This window comes from Myiozetetes cayanensis, unplaced genomic scaffold (assembly GCF_022539395.1).
Source record: "Myiozetetes cayanensis isolate MyiCay16 unplaced genomic scaffold, myiCay2020 scf32, whole genome shotgun sequence".
NCBI classification, from domain to species: domain Eukaryota; kingdom Metazoa; phylum Chordata; class Aves; order Passeriformes; family Tyrannidae; genus Myiozetetes; species Myiozetetes cayanensis.
Window position 1 is genome coordinate 4,720,982 of NW_026087544.1, and position 20,420 is coordinate 4,741,401.

Here is a 20,420-nt window from a genome sequence, read left to right on the forward strand (position 1 = left end):
CTGGGGACCTGGTGCCTTGGGAGATGTGCACAGACACAGATGCACAGGGGTGACACTCAGCAGTTGGTGCAGGGGCACACTGTTACCCTCGTGGCACGTGGATGCTCAGCTGTAGGCTTGCACAAGCTGATGATGTAGGCTTGACGTGCTGATGACACACAGGGCTGCCCAGATGTGTCCCCTGCCCTTGCTGACCCATCTCCCTGTGTACAGGAATGCACAGGTGACCTGTACTCTCCCAGTGTACAGGAGACTCAGCGAGTCTCCAGCAGGTAGAAACCACGTTACCACAAAGGTTCATCAAATGAATCAGTGTAGTACAAGAGGCCACTCCAGAGTCCTCCCAGGAGAAGGGGTCTTTACTCTGGAGATGGGCTAATCCAGCACTTCCTCCTGCCCAGAAAGATTTCTGGGCAGAGTACAGAGAACTGCCTGGACCCGGAAATGAAGGCTGGTCTGTGGGGATGAGGGTGACCTGGGTGGAGAAGGGTTGACATGTGAGGGACCATCATTAAAGCTGAGGTGGGGATGGGGACAGAAAACAGTGAGGATGAGGAGGCACATTCCAGAGAGGATCTATGAGTCCTTGCCCTCTGGGACCACCTGTCCTGCTGCTCAGTGTCCCATAAGAGTCTGTTTCCAGTCCCTAACCTCAGGTCTGATGGCTCCCCAGGTCCGCTACCCCCGGCTGCCGTGCGCCTGCTGAGCACGGGACACCCCGACGGGCTGAGCGCGGCCTGGGGCGCCGCGGCCGGGGGGAGAGAGGGGTACACACTGACCCTGTACCACGCACGGCTGGGCACCGTGGCAGCCACGGCCTCGCTGGGGAGAGACACCCACAACTTCACCTTCACGGGGCTGGCCCCAGGAAGCAAATACGTGCTGGAGGTGGCGTCCACAGCCGGGTCCTTCAGGACACCCGCAGGGAATGTCAGCAACTGGACGTGTGAGTACCCTTTTTGGGGGGGTGGGTGCCTCGCTGGGCAGCCATCAAAGCTCATGGCAAAGAATGCTGATATTTGTGGCAGACCCAAGCCCTGCCTGGGGCGTGTCAGTGCCATGGCACTGAGCAGGGCTCTGCCCACCCTTGTCACCAGCTCCACCAGCCTGGGTGAGGGCAGCTGGAGCTCCAGAGCCATGCTTCAGGGGAGAGCCACGAAGGAGGGAGCATCAGATGGGGCATCCCCATTCCCCACTCCTGTAGCTGGCTGTGTGTTCCCTCCTCAGCCCTGCTCAACTGGGACAGGGCTGTGCCTGCTCAGACAGGCACAGAGAAGCTTTGAGCTGCCTCCAGGCTGGTGGGTGCAGCCACACAGCCGAGGCTAAATGCCCTGTCCAATGTGGCACATCCATCCTGTAGGCACTGCCAAGAGACCCAGGCAATGTCCTCAGGCCCTTTGCTGACGTGTCTCCATCCTGTCTCTCCAGACCCCCTGGCACCCCGTAACGTGTACATGACGAACCAGGGGTATCCCAACAGGCTGAGCGTGTCCTGGCGAGCTGAACCCCAAGGACAAGACAGTTACCGGCTCCTCCTGTATCATTCAGGATCAGGGGTCTTGGCAGCCAATGTCTCTGTTGGGAAAGGCACCAGCAAGTTCACCTTCTCTGGCCTGGCTCCAGGACACAAATACCTGCTGGAAGTGGCGTCTGTGGCAGGGCCCTACACAGCATCTGCAGGGAACATCAGTGACTGGACAAGTAAGTGTCAGAGCTGCAGGTCCTGCATCATGACAAGGCTTAGCCTTCCCAGCTGGGTGGGCTCAGCACCTGGAGTGGGAAGGGACAGGGACACAGCCAGGACAGCTGCCTGGGAGCTGTAGGATCAGAGAATGGTTTGGGTTGGAAAGGACCTTTCAAAGGCCATCTAGTCCAATCCCCCCACCACTGACATCTTCAGCTAGATCAGGTTGCTCAAAGCACTGTCTGACCTGACTGTGAATATTTCCAGTCATGGCATGGCATGGCATGGCATGGCATAGGGTAGGATGTACCACCACAGCAATGGGATCAAGCCCCTGGTGGAGGGGAGAGCCAGGCAGCACTGCTGCCTGTAGGAGAGCCTGCTGGCTCCTCTGGGAATGAGTGGCTGAACAAAAGCATGAGATCCCACTGCAGTAGAGCTGCTCTGGTAGATGACACCCACAGCCTGGGAGACCATGAGTACTACAGCCAGGGGGGTACACCCCAGCATCCCCACTGCCTTTCTCCCAGGCACTCAGAAAATTCCTGGCATGGGGAATAAGGGGAGGATGAGCTCTTTTTTTTCTTTTTAAGGAATGTGGAAATTGCAGATAAGCACAATAAGCCTTTTCATGTGCTTGTCCCCACAGTCCCTGCACTTTGCTTGGGGAATCCAGCGGTCTCTGCTCCCACGCTCAGCCATCCCCTGGCAGGGTGCTGGGAGTCATGTGCAGAGCCCTTTGGGCAGGTCTCTAACAAAACTTGCTCATTAGCTGGAGGAAGAACCCATCCCCTCACGCTCCTCACTCTGCATGTCCTCCAGCTGCCATTTAAAGGTCATTTCTGGCCACCACCAGCAGCAGGAATGTTATCACTGAACATGTGGAGTCTCCTTGTGTGTCACCCATCTCCTGCTTGTGTCTGTAGGGTGGAAGGGAGCACATGCATGCCAGTAACTCTCCCTGGTGTGTTTTTTGTTGTAGCCCCCTCAGTTCCCCAGAATCTCTCAGCGGTGGCTGAAGGGAACAACACGGTGCTTATCTCGTGGGGCAGTGTCTCTGGACAGCAGGACGACTGCCAGCTGTGGCTGCGGGACCCCCGGAACAGCTCGCTGCCCTGGCGGCACTCCCTGGGCAGAGGGCAAGTCCAGCACCTCCTGCAGGGGCTCATCCCAGGCAGGAACTACTCTGTGTCCTTGAGCTGCGTGGCTGGGCCGTACTGGAGCAGCACCAAGCCCTTGGCAGTGCCAGTAGGTGGGTACACACTGCCACGGGGAGGGAGCAGGGCAGCCGGGAAGGGGCAGAAACACGGGGGTGGCCTCAAGGCTGGATCAGCCCTTGGGTGTCAACAGAGACATGGGAAGTGTTTGCTGTGGGAGATAAGGAAAGCCAGCAATGTGACCCTCTGGTAGCCCTTGGTTCTCTAAGCTAACCCTATCTCCCATGAAGCAAAGCAGACTCTGCAGAGATCTCTGCTGGTTGACTTCTCCTGTAAGACATCAGCTCAGGCCCAGAGCCATTCTCATTGTCCTGTGGGCTGTGGCACAGCAGGCTCCCAGGTCACAGGTGTCCAGCTTCTGCTCCTGTTACAGACCTCAGGAGCACATACCAGTGTGGGTCCAGGCTGACACAGGGGCAGAAGCTGGGATTTCTCTGATCCACTGAGTGCAGAGCCTGCCTTATCTCCTTTGCAGAACCAAACCCCGTGGAGGATGTGCAATGCCTACCACAGTCAAGGAGCCTTTACTTGAACTGGACAAGCTCTCCTGGAGATGTGGAGGCTTATGAGGTGGTGACAGAGAGACTGTCTGATGGACCTCCCACCTCCAAGTTCGTCATGAGCATCCCTTCGAGCGAGGCCAGTCTGGAGGGGCTGGAGCCGAACTCCTCCTACCAAATCCTTGTGAGCACTGTGGGCATGAACACACTGAGGAGCCAGGCTGTGACTCTGCTCTGCAGCACAGCAGTGGAGGGTGAGTCTCCTTCTTTCCCACGACCTTGCCCCAGAACCCAGTGCTGCTAATTAGACCTTGGGTGCCTGTGAGCCCCACATGGTCCTGCACTGACCTGCAGTGGGCCAGAGCTCTGTGTGGTGGGACTGTGGGAGCAGGGACACACTGACAGGCTGTCCCTGATGGTTCCTCTTCCAGCCTTGCCCCCACCCCTGCGTGCAGACGTCTTCCAGGTGGAGTCCAGCTCCACGGTTGTCATTTCCTCCGACCTGTTCAGCGAGGAGAACGGCCAGATCGAGTATTATGGTGTCATTGCTACCACTAATGATTCATGTAAGTGTCCCTGCATGTCCCAGTCTGCTCCCAGTGTCTCCCTGGAGGGCAGCCAGCATCCCCTGGATGTCACTCTGGCTCTGCCACTGTCACCTTGTACATTCTCCTGCAGTGCTGAGGCCCACCCAGGAGATCATGTCCAGCACGTGGTATGACCATTATTATGGGACAGAGGACTCCTACCTGGCGGTGCTCATACCCAATCCCTTCCATCAGAGGAGCTCCCTCGAGACCTGGAGAGTGCCAGTGGGAACAGAGGAGTGTGGCCTGTCCAGGGAAATGTGCAATGGGAAGCTGAAAGCCGACAAACAGTACAGGTGAGAGATGTCAGCAGCCCTCCTGAGGGGAAGGGGCTGGAGGAGAAAAGGGACTGCACGTGTCCCTGCAAGGTGCCACCAGCAAACTGTGTCACCTCACCCTGGTACTCCTCAGATCCCCAGGGGCTGTTCCAGCAAGCAGCGTTTGAGGGAGGCAGGGGCTGGCATGCAGGGGATATTCGGCAGTGTGATGGGCAGGGAGAGGGAGAGCTGAGCCTGCCAAGGGCTGTGTGTGTTGCCTCGGGAGCTGGGCAGATGTCCACCCTCAGGGTAGGAACTAAAACAGATATTGTTTCTTTGTAGGATTTCTGTGTGTGACCCAGAGCCAGGTGCAGGTGGCACAAAAGTAAAACCAGTTCAGGGCCATCAGGCTGTCATTAGTCCACCCACTGTGATTCAATAACATGTACTTAACTGGCCTGTTACTCAGGAGTACAAGATCCTTTTGCACCTCTTCACAGCTTGCTTTCAGTTTGGCTGCCCTAAACAACCTCAGTGTCCTCAGTGCAAACAGCACTCAACCTAAATATCCTAAACAGCCAACCTAAATATCTTCAGCACATGCAACACTCAACCTAAATACCTAAAGATCCTCAGTAGACTGTGCTGCTCTCCTAATGATTCTGAGGGTGGTGAAAAGCTGACAGCCCATTCCCATGCAGATATTGCACCCTTGTTGCCTGTTTTCTGTGAGTTCTGTAACCACAAGCCTTCATCTTTCATGCCATGGCATCTTCAGGCTCACTTTCCAAGGAGGTCTGTGCCCTGGCAGCTGCCAGAGGGGACCCACACACAGCTCTATGAACTCTTGGCTGCTGAAATCCAAAGCTACCTTTGAAAGCCTTGCCTTGCATGTAGGGCACAAGAAAACCTTCCAGGTCACCTGCTCAGAAGGAAGCCAGCTCTACAGAGCTGTGGGGATTGGTGTGCCCTGCTGCCAGGAGGGGGATGAGGGGCAGATCTCCACAGGGAAGAGGACACACCAGCCACTTCTGCGTGTGTAAGGAAGGATCTGGGCCAGCCCTCCCAGCTGGGGTGCCCCTGTTTCAAACAGAGCTCAGCTCTTTCCAGTCAAACCCAGTTAATCAGTTGACATGAAGTAAAGTGTTCTTCCTTATTTGTGTCCTAGAAGAGACCAGACACTTGTGTCTGCAGGTAACCCTTTGGAGGAGAGCTGCTTCCCATTTGTGCTTCCTGGACGTTTTCTCATGTTCTCAGCTCAGGCTGCCCCTGACACAGGACTCTGCTTTGCCCTAGGTTCAGCATTGCTGCCTTCACCAGATACGACCCAGTAGCCCCTGCAGTGGCATTCACCATGTTCTCAGGTAAGATGGAGAATGGCATTTTCCTTTCCCCCATGGCTGTGTGTCTTAGAGGTAACGAACACCCCGACAGTGGCCAGGCAGAGGGAGCTCATAGGCTGTAGCAAATACAGTAAATAGAATAAATGCAAGCATATATCATAGAATCACAGAATGGTTTGGACTGAAAGGAGCCTTAAAGCTCAGCTTGTTCCACCCCCTGCCATAAGCAGGGACACCTTCCACTATCTCAGGTTGCTCCAAGCCCCATCCAACCTGGCCTGGAACACTTCCAGGGATGGGGCAACCACAGCTTCTCTGGGCAACCTGTGCCAGGCCTTCACCATACTCATTGTAAAAAACTTCTTTACTGACTCTTCCTTCTGTCTTTTTAATTCCAGCTGCTGGATCTGGTGCAGATACAACTCCACTCTCAATGCCAGTAATTGCTGGAATCATTGTAGGGTTTCTCCTGACACTTGCAGCTATTTTTGCTTTGGTTTACTGGAAACAGCTCAGAGCAAAGAGGTGAGCATGAGCCATATCTTACCTGCTGAGTGCAGGCTGAGATACCCAACCTTCAGTGCCAGGAGGAGAGCAGGGACAGGGTTTAAAAAACATTTAAGGTGTGGGCTGGTGGGCTTGTGCCTGGCAGGCTCAGAAGCCAAAGGCAGAGGGGAGAGGGGAGCCATGCCTGCCATAAGCTCCATGAACCAGCAGCACACAACACCTCAGGGCACTGATCCCTGCCCTGCAGGGAAAAGTGACAGCTCCTGTGCTCTGATTCTAGAACCAAGAAGAGCAGCCTGCCCCAGGAAATGGTGACCTACAGCTTGAGGTGAGTGCTGGAGTCTGCTGTCTGTGTGTCCCCACTGCAGCTCCCACTGTCCTTCACCTACTTACTTTCTTTCTCACTCTTTCACTCAGGAAAAATCCAACTGCCTCCTCTCCTTCAGTTATTTTATAAATCAGTCTTTCCCAAATGCAGTATTTATTGCCCAGCTCCATTCCAAGACAGTGCACTGTCCACACCTCCTCCCAGAGTTTTCTGCAGCAGCAGAATATCCTCATCACCCTGAAATCCTTCCCACTGTTTAAACTGTTGCACCCCCTCCCCTGGGCAGTGATGTGGGCTGTAAACCACCCCTGTGTGTGTGCATCCAGGTCTCAAGGCTGGGCTGTCTCAGTGGCACCTGACTGGCCAGCCAGACTTCCCAGTAGCTAAGGCAAGTTTTCCTCTGGACTTCATTTCCTGCAGAAATGCCCACCGGCCAGTTTCCCTACAGAACTTCAAGCAGTACTATGAGATGAAGACAGCAAGTGCTAACCATGCTTTTTTCCAGGAATTTGAGGTGAGATGAGGCTCCTCACAGAGATGACACTTGATTTCCCCACTCTTGCTGTTGGGTGTCCGGTATGGAGTGCTCCTCTCCAGGGACAGTCACCCATCTCTAGCAATCCAGCCACCCTGTGAGGCAGCCTTGGAGGCCAAAGATTGGCCAAGTGATCAGGCAGTTCCTTTGCTCTTTCCTCTTTTGTTCAAGTTCAACACATGTTTTCTGTGGTGCAAGGTGAACTAGGACAGGGCAAAGGGCCTGACTGGAGGTGAAGATGAGAGGGGTGGCAATGAGATCCACCCTGACAGTGTTAGAAGAGAGCCTGCAGCCAAAGGGAAGGTTGAGTAGCACTCAGACCTCCAGGGCCAGGCTGTGAGCTTCACCTCAGGCTGCCTTCCCTGGCTGGCACTGCTGCTGTTATGCTGCACCACCTTTCAAATTCCCATCAGCATTTTCAAACGCTCCTCATATCACCCTTCTCTGGCCCTTCTGAGTGAGGACAGGTGCAGAAGCAGATACAGCACAGGATATTTCTTTTTGCTCAGCAGAAAATCCTTTGAGTTTCTTGGTTGATTTCTGAAATTTTTTTTTTCCCCAGAACTTGTTCTTGGGCTTTTCTTTTAAATACAAATAGTGCTGTTGGAAAAGGCAGTGGGAAAAGCCACCATGGCTCAGAGTGCACAGGCCATGTGGAGGGAGGAGTGGAGCATTTCCCTGTGTGTGGGTGTCATAGTTTTGTCCTGAGTAATCCTCTTTACCTTCCAGGCAGAGCCTCTGGCCATGATCAGGGAGCTGAGCTGACCAGGAGCTCTCCATGGGAACATTTATGCTTGTCTTTTGCCCTGTCCTATAGGAGCTGAAGGAAGTTGGGAAGGAGCAATCGAAGGTGGAGGCTGAGCTACCAGCAAATGTCTCCAAGAACAGATATCCCCATGTGCTGCCCTGTAAGTGCTGTCCTCCTCCCCCAGCACCCAGGGTGGGAGCTCACGGGGCAGTGCACAGGGACAAACTCACCTTGAATCGCTGCAGAGTTCAGTGCTTGGAAGCAGAAGGACTCTTGAAATGGGCCTTGGTTCTTTTTTTTCCTGCTGGAGACTCAAGGCTTGATGGTTGGGCCAGGGCTGAGCCGTCAGCTGGGCTGAGTCCAGCTCCTCCAGCGGGCTGCTGGGTGAGCCCAGCTCAGGATGGGTCCCAGCTGGAGACCAAAGGGAGTCCATGAGTGTCCCATGGCTCCTCTGATGAGCATCATGACACCAGCTCTGCTTTCTGATCCCCTGGCAGCCCAGCTGGCAGGCCATGCTCACCTTTTGAGGGAGAAGGTGCTTGTCTGAGCATGGAGCCTCCCTGCTGGAGCTGCTGGGGCTTCTCCCACCATGTGATGTCCTGGTGAAGGGCTGCCACGAGCAGGGCTTCACCTGTGCGTGGTCTCTTTCAGATGATCACTCGCGGGTCAAGCTGAGCCAGCTGGGGGATGATCCACACTCAGACTACATCAATGCCAACTTCATGCCTGTGAGTGCCCACTGGCCTCCCCCACAGAGGCACTGTCACAGAATCTCTACCTGGGCTGAGGCAGAGTGCCCCCCTCTCTGAGGGCTGGTGGGCACGAGCTGCTGGTGAAGGCTCAGCTGGCCCAGGCTGTCGAGAAAAGCTGGGGGTCAGGCAGAGATGTGTGTGTAGTTGCCCTTCAGCAGGGGTTGATGGAGCCTGTCAGATGACAAAGGCTGTGACGCAGAGGTGTGAGTGTGGGGAGACTGGCAAGGCTCTCTGCTTTCTTCTTGTGGACTATCTGTCCTCTTCCCTCACCTCCCAGCTTACTGCCCTGTGTCTGCCTGCTCTTTCTCCTTCTGGTCTGTGCAGCTGCATTTGAACAACCCTGGAGCTGTGCCCTCGTCTCCCAGGCGGGAGTTGTTCCCAGGTAACAGGCAGGGCACGCAGCATGCACGTGCCAGTGTGTGGATCCTCGGAGCATGTGTGTGTTCAAGGGCAGAGAAACACCCTGAGACCTTGCATGCTCACCCTACCCTCAGCTGTGAGTGGGAAGCACAGGGAAGACCCAGATCTGCCTCTCCCTGGTTAGGCCAAAATGAGGAACTGCTTGGAGGGAAGCGGTGTGGGTCACTTCTTTATCCCAAATGTGTAGGGAGCACGTGCTGGGCAGCACATCCTTTCTGTGAAATCAGCTGCTTCTGAGATCAGCTGCCTGGGAACTGTGCCCGTGTGGCCTAAGGGCAACCACAAAAGCAGACCAGGCACTGACTGTGCCAGGGCAGGATTCACCTGCCTCGGCCGCCTGCCAACTCCTCTTGCTCTTATCTGCCTCTTACTTAGGGCTACACGTCCCAGCAGGAGTTCATTGCCACCCAGGGGCCCCTCAAGAAAACCATAGAGGACTTCTGGAGGCTGGTGTGGGAGCAAAATGTCTGCAACATCATCATGCTGACAGTGTGCATGGAGAACGGGCGGGTAGGTCGGGGCCAGCCTCAGCCCAGCCCCAGTGGTGCGAGCTGAGCCCAGGGCTGGGTTCATTCCCTTCACAAAATCCCTGCTCCACTGTGGCTCCAGGGTGAGCACAGACCACACAGCTTCCCTGACAGGCAGTTTGGGGGAACATCTGTGCAGCTGAGCCTTTAGCTTGGGGCAGGCAGGGCCAGAAGTGGAGCTTTGCTAGGACCATGCCCATTGCCCTCAGATATTTCTGCAGAATCTGAAATTGCCACATCCCCTGGGTGAGCCACCTCACATGGACCATTCCTTCAATCTCCAGGGATGATGGGACCTGCACAGGTCCTTTTCTGTGGAGGGGGCTGAGATCCAAACAAAGGGGAGGTGGGGGAGAGCCATGCAAAACTCCTGATGGGGAGGGGAAGTAGTAGTCTGCTCCCCAAGACCTGTCCTGGCTCCCTGCACAGCTGCTGCTCTCCAGATGCTTCCAGGGAGCCAGAAGATCACCTGAGCCTTCACTGGCCTCACTGGGCCCCTGTTCTGCCTGTGCTTTAGGTCCTCTGTGACCATTACTGGCCATCAGAATCCGCCCCGGTGTCCTACGGGCAGGTCCGGGTGCACCTGCTGACACAGAGCAGCTCTGAGGAGTGGACCATGCGTGAGTTCAAGCTGTGGCACGTGAGTACAGACCCAAGGGGACACGGGGACCTGTCGAGGGCTGGAGGTTTTGGTGGGAGGTGCTCCATGTCTCCTCGGTGGCGGTGCCGTAGCTTCCTTTCCCTGCCATTTTCGGGGCTCGGAGAAGGCTCAGGCCCCTGGGGAGCACTTTGCTGCTTCAGATGGGGGTCACAGAGGTGTCCAGCATGTGTCACCCTGCTCTCCACTGGGACAGCCTGCAGCTTCCAGGGCATGTTCCCTGGCAGTCAAAGGCAGGTCTCCTCCCTCCCACCTCCACGTGTCCCAGCGTGGCAGGGGGCTGTGGGGGAGCAGGAGGAGCAGGAACCACCAGGCAGTGCAGCAGACCCTGGTGCTGGCTGTTCCCTGCAGCTGAGCCGGGCGTCCTCGAGCACCCAGGCGCTCCCAGGGCTGCAGGGTGCGAGCCTGGCCCTGTCCCAGGGGGCTGCACACCCATCACCAACACCCCCCCTGCAGGAGGGTCTGCGGGCAGAGCGATTCGTGTCCCACCTGCACTACACGGCCTGGCCCGACCACGGGATCCCGGAGTCCACGACCTCCATCATGACCTTCCGAGAGCTGGTCCGGGAGCACATCCAGAGCGCTAAGGACGCAGGGCCAACCCTCGTGCACTGCAGGTGAGGCTCTGTCCCTGGGGGTGGTGGGAGGGCACAGTGGGGGACAGCAGGGGTGGACGAGGGTCCATCTCACGCCCAAACTGTGAGGGACAGCAGTGCCTGGGGGACACAGCCGGTCTGTGGAGTCTGTCTCTCAGGGTGCTGGGGAATACAGCGTCTGCTGGCTGCCTGCCCACGACCCCAGGGTGTGGGGCAGGTGGAGACTGTGAGCACCAACCCAGGGCAGCACGAATGGCTCCTCAGCCCCATGCCGTGCTGGGACCAGTGCCTGGGGGTGCTCGGACAGGTGCCCAGGCTGCAGCCTCTGGGAGCGTGTCTGGCAGCCAGAAGGGTGGTGCCAGGCCACGTTTAACCTTTGCTGTCTGTTCTTTCAGTGCTGGCGTGGGCCGCACTGGCACCTTCATTGCCCTGGACCGGCTGCTGCAGCAGATGAAGCAGGAGAAGGTGGTGGACATTTTTGGTGTTGTTTACGCCTTGCGGATGAACCGGTACCTGATGATTCAGACGCTGGTGAGACCTCTGTTCCCTCTGCTCCCTCTTCCCCCTGGCACCTCTCTCCGTGGCTGGCAGCTGGCTGGCCAGCCACAGCACCCCTGGGCTGATCCCCATCCTGTCCCTGTGCCATGGTGCTGCTCAAAGCAGCAGCTCAGCTGGAGGGGAAATTGCTGAGGGGGGTCTTCAGCAGCTTCATGCCCTGCTAGACCCACAGAGTCTCAGAGACCTCCCAGGAGGCTCAGAAACACCCCAGAGCTCTGAGGAACAGGATCAAGCCCTTTGAAGGCAGTTCTTAACCTACACCTTGTTGTTGGCCTGTGATGCTCCACAGTCCATCTCATATCTCCAGTCCTCGAGGCTGGGACAAGGTGTCAGAATGGACAGAGAGACCTAGAGGGATCATGGGATTCTCAGATTGCAGCAGCCAGGGCCTTCTGGGCACAAATGCTGGGCTTTTAGGGCATGAATGCAGGACCCCCTCTGCCCACCAGGCAATGCCATACCCACCCTCTCATGCTGTCTGTGTAGTGTGATGGTCTGTGTTGCTGTCTTGCCTTTGCTTTCCAGTCCCAGTACATTTTCCTGCACAGCTGTATCCTGGACAAGATCTTGGAGGAACCTCTCCTGGGTTTATCAGGGACAGAGAGGTAAGGGCTTGCTGTTCTCTGCTGCTCGATCCACCCTGATCCACGACCCCTCCAGAGAGCAAGCTGAGATCCAGCCCCCAACTTGAACCTTGGCTACAGGAGGGAAGGACAGGGAAGCCCAACCAGCCATCCCACCTGGTGTTTTTGAGTGGGGGCAGCACAGGGCTGGCTGTTCCTGCAGCATGGGGAGCCCAGCACAGAACAAAGTGCCAGATCTTTGCCAAAGATCTGCAGAGCTGTCCTGGGGAAGGCATTTCTCTCAGCCCCTGCCTTCCCAGCCCACAGGGTTGCCCTAGAGATAGGTTCAAACTGGAGAGGCTCATGGCAGCTGGTGGCCTTGGGATGTCCCTCCTAGGGGAGGCCAAGAGGATGGAGCAAGGTCTGTCTGGGCATGGCTTTGGCCACCTAATTGGCCCTCGTTGTCTTGGGGGCTACCTCTGAAGGTCACATACCTATCTTTGTGGCCAGATTGTCTCCTCCCTCATGCAGAACAGGATGTCCTTGTCCTTACTGCCTCTTGGGAATGAGCCCTGGGCTGTGCCACACCTGAGACCTGCCTTTGTCTGGGGGGAGAGCACATTGTCACGGGCCAGAGCTGGGCTGGAGACCTGGGAGACCCCTGGCATTTGCAGGGTGAAGGTCTGCTCACAGCCCTGCCCACCTGCTGCAGACACAGCCTGGGTGGTGCTGAGCCAGCTCAGCCTCACCGCTGTGCCCCGGTTCCCTTCCCAGGTCCTGCCCCATCCCGCTGAAGAGCTTTGCCCAGCACTATGCCCAGAAGGCAGCCAAGTCCCACATGGGCTTCCTGAGGGAGTATGAGGTGAGAGCTGTCCTGGGCAGGTACAGGGAGCGCTGCCATGGCTGTGTGTGCTGGGGGAACCTGGGGAGTGATTGCTCCTGGTCAGGGTGGGGGACACCCCATAAGTGCCTCCTGAGTGGGTCCCATGCCCCAGTTTCCAAGTCTCCTGTGTGTCCTGGCAGTGTCCCCTCTCCATGGCATTGCATCCCAAGGCAATACCTCCCTCACACGTCCTGCACTGATCAGGGTCTGTCCATGACCCACTCCTTCCCAGATCCCATGCAGAGCAGGGACCTACCTACCTGGACACCAGCAGCCCTCTCCTGACAGCATGGCACAGACCTGGCAGCCCACCCCACAGGTAGTCTCACAGCACCCCTGCTCAGGCTTCTTCATGTGCAGCCATGACCTCCCCACTGCCAAGTCCAAGTGTCCTCAGGAGTCCCCAGTTGTTCCTCCTCCTCCTGACCCTTCCCACTCACTGCTTCCTCCACTTTCTCTCACTCTGGCAGACCCTCCTGGAAGTTGTCAAGGAAGAAGCCAGCTCTGCATCACCACCTTCAGGCAGCCAGCAGACACAGCCCTCTTCCAGCATCCTCCCATGTAAGTGCTGTGACACCACTGCATCCTCTTCCTTCTTGTTCCTCTTCCTCGGGTGTGGAGCCAGGCTGGAGCAGGGCCGGTGGACCACAACATAAGAAAGTACTTTGAGGCTTTGGTGACTCCACCAGAAGAATACTGAGGTGTTTGGGATGCAACACGTGGTTTGGGATGGGGGATAGGTAGGTTTGCTCAGCCTGGAGGAGAGAAGGCAAAGGAGAGATGTTAGTGCTGATTTCAGCTCCCCGTGGGAAGGCACAGGGAAAACAGAGAATGGTGAATTTCCATGAAGGTGGTCAAACACTGGAACAGGGGCCCAGAGCAGGGTCTCCAGCCTTGGAGACAGGCAGATCAGACACTGCACTACAGGCTTTGGGAAGGAGGTTGGGATAGAGACCTGTCTTTTGGGAGCCAAGATCCACTGGCTGCAGACAAGCACTGCAGAAGGGAGCACCTTTGCCAAGAAATGGTGAAGGGGGTGTTGGATTTCTGCAGTCAGCCTGCAGAAGCTGTGTGAGCTCAGGTATTGCTCTGGATCCCTCCAGCTCCCACCTGTTTTGCAGATGATCGCTCCAGAGTGAAGTTTTCCCTGCTGGAACAGGGTCCTTTCTCAGGACTCCTGCAGGTGTGGCGTGTCCCGGTGAGTCACACTCCCTTCAGCAATGCCCACCCTGGTGCCTTGGTCCCCCATCCTCGCTGTGTCCCTGCTCCCTGCTGTGTCCTGCACTGCTCCACTGGTCCCTGTGATCCTGTGTGGACAAGAGGGGACTGCAAGCACTGGGGATGTGTCTTCCCTCACCTGCCCAGTTTGGGCTGTCCTCACTTCCCTCCCTCAGTGCTTTCTTGCCTCCTGACCTGCTGAGCTTCCTTTCTCTTCCTGGCCTCTCCTGCAGCCACCTGGGCTGACAAGGCACCTGTGCCACACTTTCCAGCAGGAGAGTGACATTCCCATTTCCCACCCAGGGCTACAGCTCCAGCAGGGACTATCTGGCTGTCCAGGGCCCTGACAAGCTGACCATGGAGGATTTCTGGACCCTGGTGTGGGAACAGGATGTTCACACCATCCTAACTCTTCTCCTTTGGCAGGACAAGGGGGAGGTAAGGCACTGTGCCCACCTATGCCATGGCCCAGCAGGGACCTGTTCAATGGAGTTGGAATTAGCAAAGCTCCTGGAACTCTTCAGTGCCTCCTGAGTCCTGGGTGCAAATCCAGCTTAGCCAAAGCTGGACCTTTCCTGTGTCCAGGTGCTCCCACAGCTTGTCACAGGAGATGGGTTCTGTCTGCCCCCCGTGCCTGGACTCGGCTGGTGCCCTTCAAGCTGCACCTGTGTGGCACCAAGGGCAGCAGCTCCTGCTTTGCCCAGCCCAGTCTAGACATTGTCTGAGCAGATTCCCACTGCCAGGCAGCTCTGGGTTCTCAGGGGAGCTGGCTGAACCTGCTGGTGTTCCCAAAACTCCCTCGGGGTTTAGCTGGAGAACAAGCTGACACAGAGAGGTGCTGGGGGTGCTCTTGGTCCAGCCCCACCACAGACCTAAGACAGGGCCTGATATGACAGACCATGGCCATCCAAACTCGCTGTTGCACACAGGTCCAAGGTGAGGCGTGCTGGCCCCTGGAAGGAGACTCACTCTGCACAAAGACAATGACCATCCAGTGTGGCACAGAGAGGATTGTCTCGGGATGGAGATGTACCCAGCTCAAACTGAAGCACGTACGTGTCGATGGGGCTGTCCTGGCTCCCACCTCCAGGGATGGGGTGTGTCTGTAGGGCCCTGCAGGTGATGAAGGCTCTGTGGGGACTTCTCCAGGCCGGAAGAGCAGAGTGCCAGCAGTCCACAAATGCAGGAGTGAGTCTGGATTGCAACATCCAGAACTGAGTGGACACAGGAGATGCACCAGAGAGGCCTTGGGGGCTTCCCCCACCTCTTGCTGACAGGTCTTTCCAACCTCCTCTGAAAAGGCCCACACAGTTCTCAGTCCCCTCAGCAGGGGCAGGTTGGGGTGCTGTGGGGAAGGAGAGCAGGTTGCCAGAGTCACTGTACCCACTGGGAGAACTGGGACCCCTCTGCATCCAAAGATGCCCATCCCTCCCCAACAGACATGTCAGCTCTTTGTGTCTTACCAGGAGAAGAAAGCAAAGGAGAGGCAGGTACAGAGGTTCCTGTACACGCTCTGGAGCAGCAAGAAGCAGCCTGATGCCCAGAGCCTGGTGGAGCTGCTCACGGCTGTCAGACGGTGCCTGCCCCACCGGAGGAGAACCAGTCCCCTCCTGCTGCACTGCAGGTACCCCAGGTTGCACCTCCATCCATGGGCAGCCTCCCTGAGCTGGTTGCTACCAGGCTTTGTAGCTCCTTGGTGTGGTGCCAACAAGCTTTCCCCTCCATCACAGACCCTGAGGCATCGGGGCATGTTGAGAATAGGTCCATGGGGAAGTTGTGAGCCTGGGAGGTCATAGGGATGTTCTGCCAGGGGCTGGGACAAGGGAGGGCAAACAGGTCATGGTCAGGAGTGAGCGTGGATGGAGCAGGCATTCCCAGGCTGAGGTGCCCAGGCCATTCCTGGACTGACAGGACTGGGATCCTGGGAGCAGCACTGACATCCTCACCTGCTTGCACACAGAGAGAGCTCCCAGTCCTACAGTGCCAACGTCTCCTTGGACTGGTGCCCTCTCCCAAAGAGGTTCAGCTCAGCCTGGCCTGGCATCAGTGACCCTTCCTTGTCCCCTGCAGTGGTGACATGAGCCAGATGGGGACACTGATCTCCCTGGATTGCCTGTTGCACCAGATGAAAGCTGAGAGGATCGTGGACATCTACGGCGTGACCCTCCAGCTGGCCCGAAGCTGCTGCCTCATGACCCCGACTCTGGTAGGTGGGAAGGAGAAGGGGTGGAGGGCTGGGCAGAGCAGAGCCTTTGTGCTGACCTGCCTGGACCTGGTGGTACCCTGCTCCCTGTCCAGCCTAGGTAGGGATTCACTTCGTGATTCCTCCCCACCCTGTGGCTCTGCAGGCCACTGAGGGCTGAGGGCACTGTCTTCTCCCAGGGGAGAGTTTTCCATCTCCTCACTTCTGGAGTTAAGATCAGTTAAATTGTATGTGAGCTCACAGTAAATGCAAGGCACTCTTCCCATTGTACCCGGGGAGTGTGGAGCACCGGTGTCATCCAACGTGGCAAACCTGCCTGCTCTCCCTTGGCACCTGGACGTGGCTGTCAGCCTGGGTACCCGGGACCTGCTGGCCATCCCCTGCTCCAGTGCCTTTCCTGCTGCATCCCCCAGACCCAGAGCCTGCTGTCAGAGCCAGGGCTGCCTGCCAGGGGGACAGTGGGACATGCTGCCACAGAAGGAGATGCCCTGTGGGCCGTGGCAGCCCAGCCTGGCAGGCCTCAGTGTGCAGCTCCTGATGGGTGCCCGTGGCACCGATGCCTCTGGACAGCTCTTGAGCTGCTGCAGCTGCTGAATGAGCTCATGCACATCCCTAGAAACTCTCCCCACAGGGCACAGCAGAATTTGGGCCAGATCTGCCCGAGGCTTCCGAGCTGCAGAGCCTCCTTCAAGAAGCTAATTGCATTCTTAATTAATGTGAACCATGTGCGTGGCGGGAGCCTGAGGAGGGCAAGGCGTCCGCTGCCCCCGCCCCAGAGCTGCTTTGTGTTCCCACGGCGTCCGGCCGTGCAGGGGCACAATGTGCCCATAAAGGCACAGCAAGTGCCCATCAAACACCGCAGTCCCGCTGGAGGAGGGGCAGCAGGGGAGCGGTGGTCGCTCGGATCCCAGCACGGCCAGCGGGGGGAGCGGCAGGGCTGCCCTCCAGCCTCCTCCATACCCGCAGGGCTTGCCAGCACTCCTTTATCTCCCGTGGGGGCACGCTGCTCTTGTGCAGGGGGCATCAGTTGATTTTTTTTTTGGCTGGGGGGGAACGAGGCAGATGAACATTCGATGGATAATCCATGGACACTAAGCACCAGCAGCTCCAGCACGGTGCGTGTCCCGGGGGATGTGCTCTTGCATGTGGTCAGGCACTGAGTGTGCCTGGGCTGGAGTCAACCCTGGGCTGTCACTGCAGATTTCACAATCAGAGCTGGGGCATTGAAAACACGCTCTGGTGACCTGGAGCCTCAGCCATTGTGTGATCCGTGGCGTTCCCGGCCCTTCGAGGGGCTAAACCCTCCGCTGCAGGGAGGAGGCTCCTCGTGACTTGTGGCTCAGCCAGCGCATTAGCAGCTGTTCAGAGGCCCCTCCAGGAGTCCCTAATCCCCCCTGCCCACTGCCATGTGATTCCTACCCACACCATTTGCTGGCTGGCCCTGCCCTCCAGCTCTGTGTCCCAAGTACAGCTTCATTCACCTTCCCCACATCTCGCCTTCCTCAGAGCCTGCCTGGTCAGTCCTGGGTGTTTGTAGCCTGGTGTCATTTTTGGAGCAGCCTGGCATTCGGGCAGAACTTTATATCAAACCCACAGGAAAACTCCTGCTCCATGGGTGCTTCCCTTGCAGCCTTGGGACCCAACCCCACGGACTCCATCCAGCCCCATGCTCGGCAGCATCACTGGAGTTGCTCTTCGCTCTTGTTTTGGATGCAACCACAGCACATCCAAAAGCCACTGGGGCACTTGGATTGTTCTTCCCCATCTCGGATGGGGTGTTCCTCTCAGCCCCATCATGGGGGGATGAAGCAGGGGGAAACAAACGTGGTGCAATAGGCTTGATTCTCCCTTTCTGAGCAACAGTGGTGACACAGGACCATCATGGACCACTTGGGAGAGCAAATCCTGCTCTGCTATCAGGCACTGTTCCTTAATTAGGATTTTTTAGTCTGTGAGCAAGAGGTCTCTGTCAGAAAGCTGACTGTGACCCCATTTTGTCTCTTGCAGGACCAGTACATGTTCCTGTACTCCTGCATCCAGGACATCATCACCCAGAACCAGCCCTAACACTGCTCAGCCCTTCCTGGCACGATCCTGCCCTCCCCCTCTCTGGGGTCCTGGACGGAGCTGGGAGCTAGGGTGAGAGCACTGTGGGACTCCTGGCACAGAGCGAGCCCTGCAGCAAGCAGTGACCCACCCTGGCACCGTCACCAACTCATCCCACATGATGTGAGCAGTGGCACAGGGCCTCCTGGACAGACAGACAGACAGAAAGTGTCCTGCCACGCACTGCCCTGGCCCCTCAGTGCAGACACAACAAGGGGCTGGGCAGGATGCTCTCCTGCTTTGGACATCTCGGGGATTCCTGGTGCCTGGAAGGTTTGCTAACCCCCCCCTGCAGTTCACAGGGCAGCTGTGGGGCTCTGTGGTGCCCCTGAGGTCTCCGTGCGCCCCACAGGCGTGTGGAGGTCCCAGATGTGCTGTGGACAGAGCAGTGTGGGAGCTGGCTCGTCTTGGCTGGTGGGAAGGTCTTAGGTACAAACAATAAACAGCCCTAGGAAGGCGTGTGCTCATCAGGGCGGGTTGGCTTTTGTGGGCTCTCAGGGGTGCGAGGGCTGCAGCGTGGCAGCCGTTCCCCACAGGGCAGCTGTGTCCCCAGCCCTGGGAATCAGCAGCGTCCCTTGGGCACTCCAGATGCTGAAGCCCATTGCACACAGCAGCCTCTGCTCACTTTCATCTACTCCTGCCCCTGAGGCAATACTTCTGCAGTGAGTCTCCAGCCCACCCACAGCTTCGCGAGGAAGGGACACGTTTTCAGATGAAGCCTGGGCTCGAAGTTGGGAACCTGCTGGTTGCCCAGCACCAGGGACCAGGGCAAGGCCACTTGGTCCAGCTGACATACTGGCAAGCAGCTGGCAGCCCCAGCAGTCCTGCTGCTCTGGGAATTGGGTTGTCCATGCAGGGACATGGCTGCTCTGCAAGCAGGGGTGGCCATGCACAAGCTGAAGTCACAAGGAGCAACTCAGTTTGTTGAGCTGCAAGTGCAGGACAGAAGATAGAGTTAAAAAAAAAAAAAAGAAAAAAAAAAGAAAAAAAATCTGATGGTTTCACAAGCATATTCCTGGGGTAGAAAAAACTGTGACTGGGACCTGTTTATCCTCCTTCACCCCTTCAAGCAGCATGTGCCTATAGTGCAGTCTCAAAGGAGCACTCCTGTCCCAGCATGGTCCACACTCCTGCCCATAATACTGTGCCCAGTGGGAGCTGCCTCGGAGCAGGATGAGGAGACACAACAGGTTTGATGAGGGGGTCCCAAGACCTGTTACAAGGAGCAGAGAGCCCCAGATGGGTGACTGAGTTGGCCACTCATCCTACCTGCCCTGCCCCATACCGTCCCTGTGTTTCCACAAGCAGCTTCTCCCTCTTCCAAAGCAAGGATCCTGCTGTCTGCACCCCAGAATGGGACACCCAAGGCACGTCAGCATTCCCAGCACTGGGATGATGCCTCTCTTGCAGTGGGATATCCCTTTTCCCCCTCTCCTAAATCGCATTTTTGGCACTTGCTGTGCCCACTCACCTCCTGTTCTCACCACCCAACATTCATCCCCACCACCCACCAGGGCTGTGCAGCCCCCAGTCGTGTGTCCTGCCTGTTGTCCTTTGCACCCACTTTCCAAGTGTGGCCTCAGGGAGGGTGGGAGCAGTCTCTCCCTTCACTCAACATACTGCAGGCACAGCTGCTCAGTTCCCTGTGCCACCAACTCTTTCCCTGCATTCCATACTCTATTCCCAGCTCCAAGCTGCAGCACTCGTGGGCTGGAGGAAACCCAGACAGTGCAGAGCCTTTGCCCTCTGCAGGGTTGATTTTCCTCCCACCCTGGACATGCTGTGTGTGCTGTGCTGGCTTCACCACAGCCCAGAGCATCCTGAGTCACCCTTGGCCACCCTCACTCACCCCGACCTGCATTGTCCTGGATCCAGCTGCCGTTTGAAAATGTTTCCATGTCACTGCATCTTTGTGCCAGGGTCACCCACCAGAGGGACGTGACCCATCACAGCCAAGTGACCATCCAGTGACTTGTTATGTTCCTGCTTCTGGTGGGATGCCAACATGCCAGGGGCTCTCCAGGAGGATGAGTGAATACTTTCAACATGAAAAGGGCCTGTGAAACTCAGTGGATATTCTCATGTGCACAAAAGGATTTATGATGTTGCCTTGGGAGGAGCCTGGCACTTCCCATTGCTCACAGAGTGCCTGATGGCTTTATGACTTTTATGTAACCAGTAACTCCTGGACCACACTGCTGCTGTAGGATGAGGATCACAGCAGGGAAAT

General features: G+C 57.0%; 1 protein-coding gene across 7 annotated transcripts in view; it reads left to right on the forward strand.

Annotated features, from left to right (window-relative positions):
- Positions 1 to 18,660, forward strand: part of LOC126646014 (receptor-type tyrosine-protein phosphatase V-like) — a 37,220-nt gene extending 18,560 nt beyond the window's left edge. For 4 of the 7 annotated variants that reach the window (XM_050326998.1, XM_050326997.1, XM_050326999.1 and 1 more), the window contains 25 exons: positions 674 to 946; positions 1,429 to 1,701; positions 2,667 to 2,936; positions 3,377 to 3,655; positions 3,833 to 3,967; positions 4,080 to 4,284; positions 5,542 to 5,609; positions 5,987 to 6,113; positions 6,376 to 6,423; positions 6,844 to 6,937; positions 7,776 to 7,866; positions 8,358 to 8,434; positions 9,254 to 9,388; positions 9,923 to 10,045; positions 10,520 to 10,680; positions 11,055 to 11,190; positions 11,743 to 11,822; positions 12,555 to 12,642; positions 13,134 to 13,224; positions 13,785 to 13,861; positions 14,185 to 14,319; positions 14,811 to 14,933; positions 15,348 to 15,505; positions 15,952 to 16,087; positions 18,092 to 18,660. In XM_050326998.1, the coding sequence (XP_050182955.1) occupies positions 674 to 946; positions 1,429 to 1,701; positions 2,667 to 2,936; positions 3,377 to 3,655; positions 3,833 to 3,967; positions 4,080 to 4,284; positions 5,542 to 5,609; positions 5,987 to 6,113; positions 6,376 to 6,423; positions 6,844 to 6,937; positions 7,776 to 7,866; positions 8,358 to 8,434; positions 9,254 to 9,388; positions 9,923 to 10,045; positions 10,520 to 10,680; positions 11,055 to 11,190; positions 11,743 to 11,822; positions 12,555 to 12,642; positions 13,134 to 13,224; positions 13,785 to 13,861; positions 14,185 to 14,319; positions 14,811 to 14,933; positions 15,348 to 15,505; positions 15,952 to 16,087; positions 18,092 to 18,151 (3,443 nt within the window). In that variant the 3' untranslated portion in view covers positions 18,152 to 18,660. Of the gene's footprint in view, positions 1 to 673; positions 947 to 1,428; positions 1,702 to 2,666; positions 2,937 to 3,376; positions 3,656 to 3,832; positions 3,968 to 4,079; positions 4,285 to 5,541; positions 5,610 to 5,986; positions 6,114 to 6,375; positions 6,424 to 6,843; positions 6,938 to 7,775; positions 7,867 to 8,357; positions 8,435 to 8,782; positions 8,841 to 9,253; positions 9,393 to 9,922; positions 10,046 to 10,519; positions 10,681 to 11,054; positions 11,191 to 11,742; positions 11,823 to 12,554; positions 12,643 to 13,133; positions 13,225 to 13,784; positions 13,862 to 14,184; positions 14,320 to 14,810; positions 14,934 to 15,347; positions 15,506 to 15,951; positions 16,088 to 18,091 lie in introns of those variants that run through there. The other 3 variants (XR_007630207.1, XR_007630208.1, XR_007630209.1) reach the window with 3 other exon arrangements.
- The last annotated feature ends 1,760 nt before the right edge of the window (positions 18,661 to 20,420 follow it).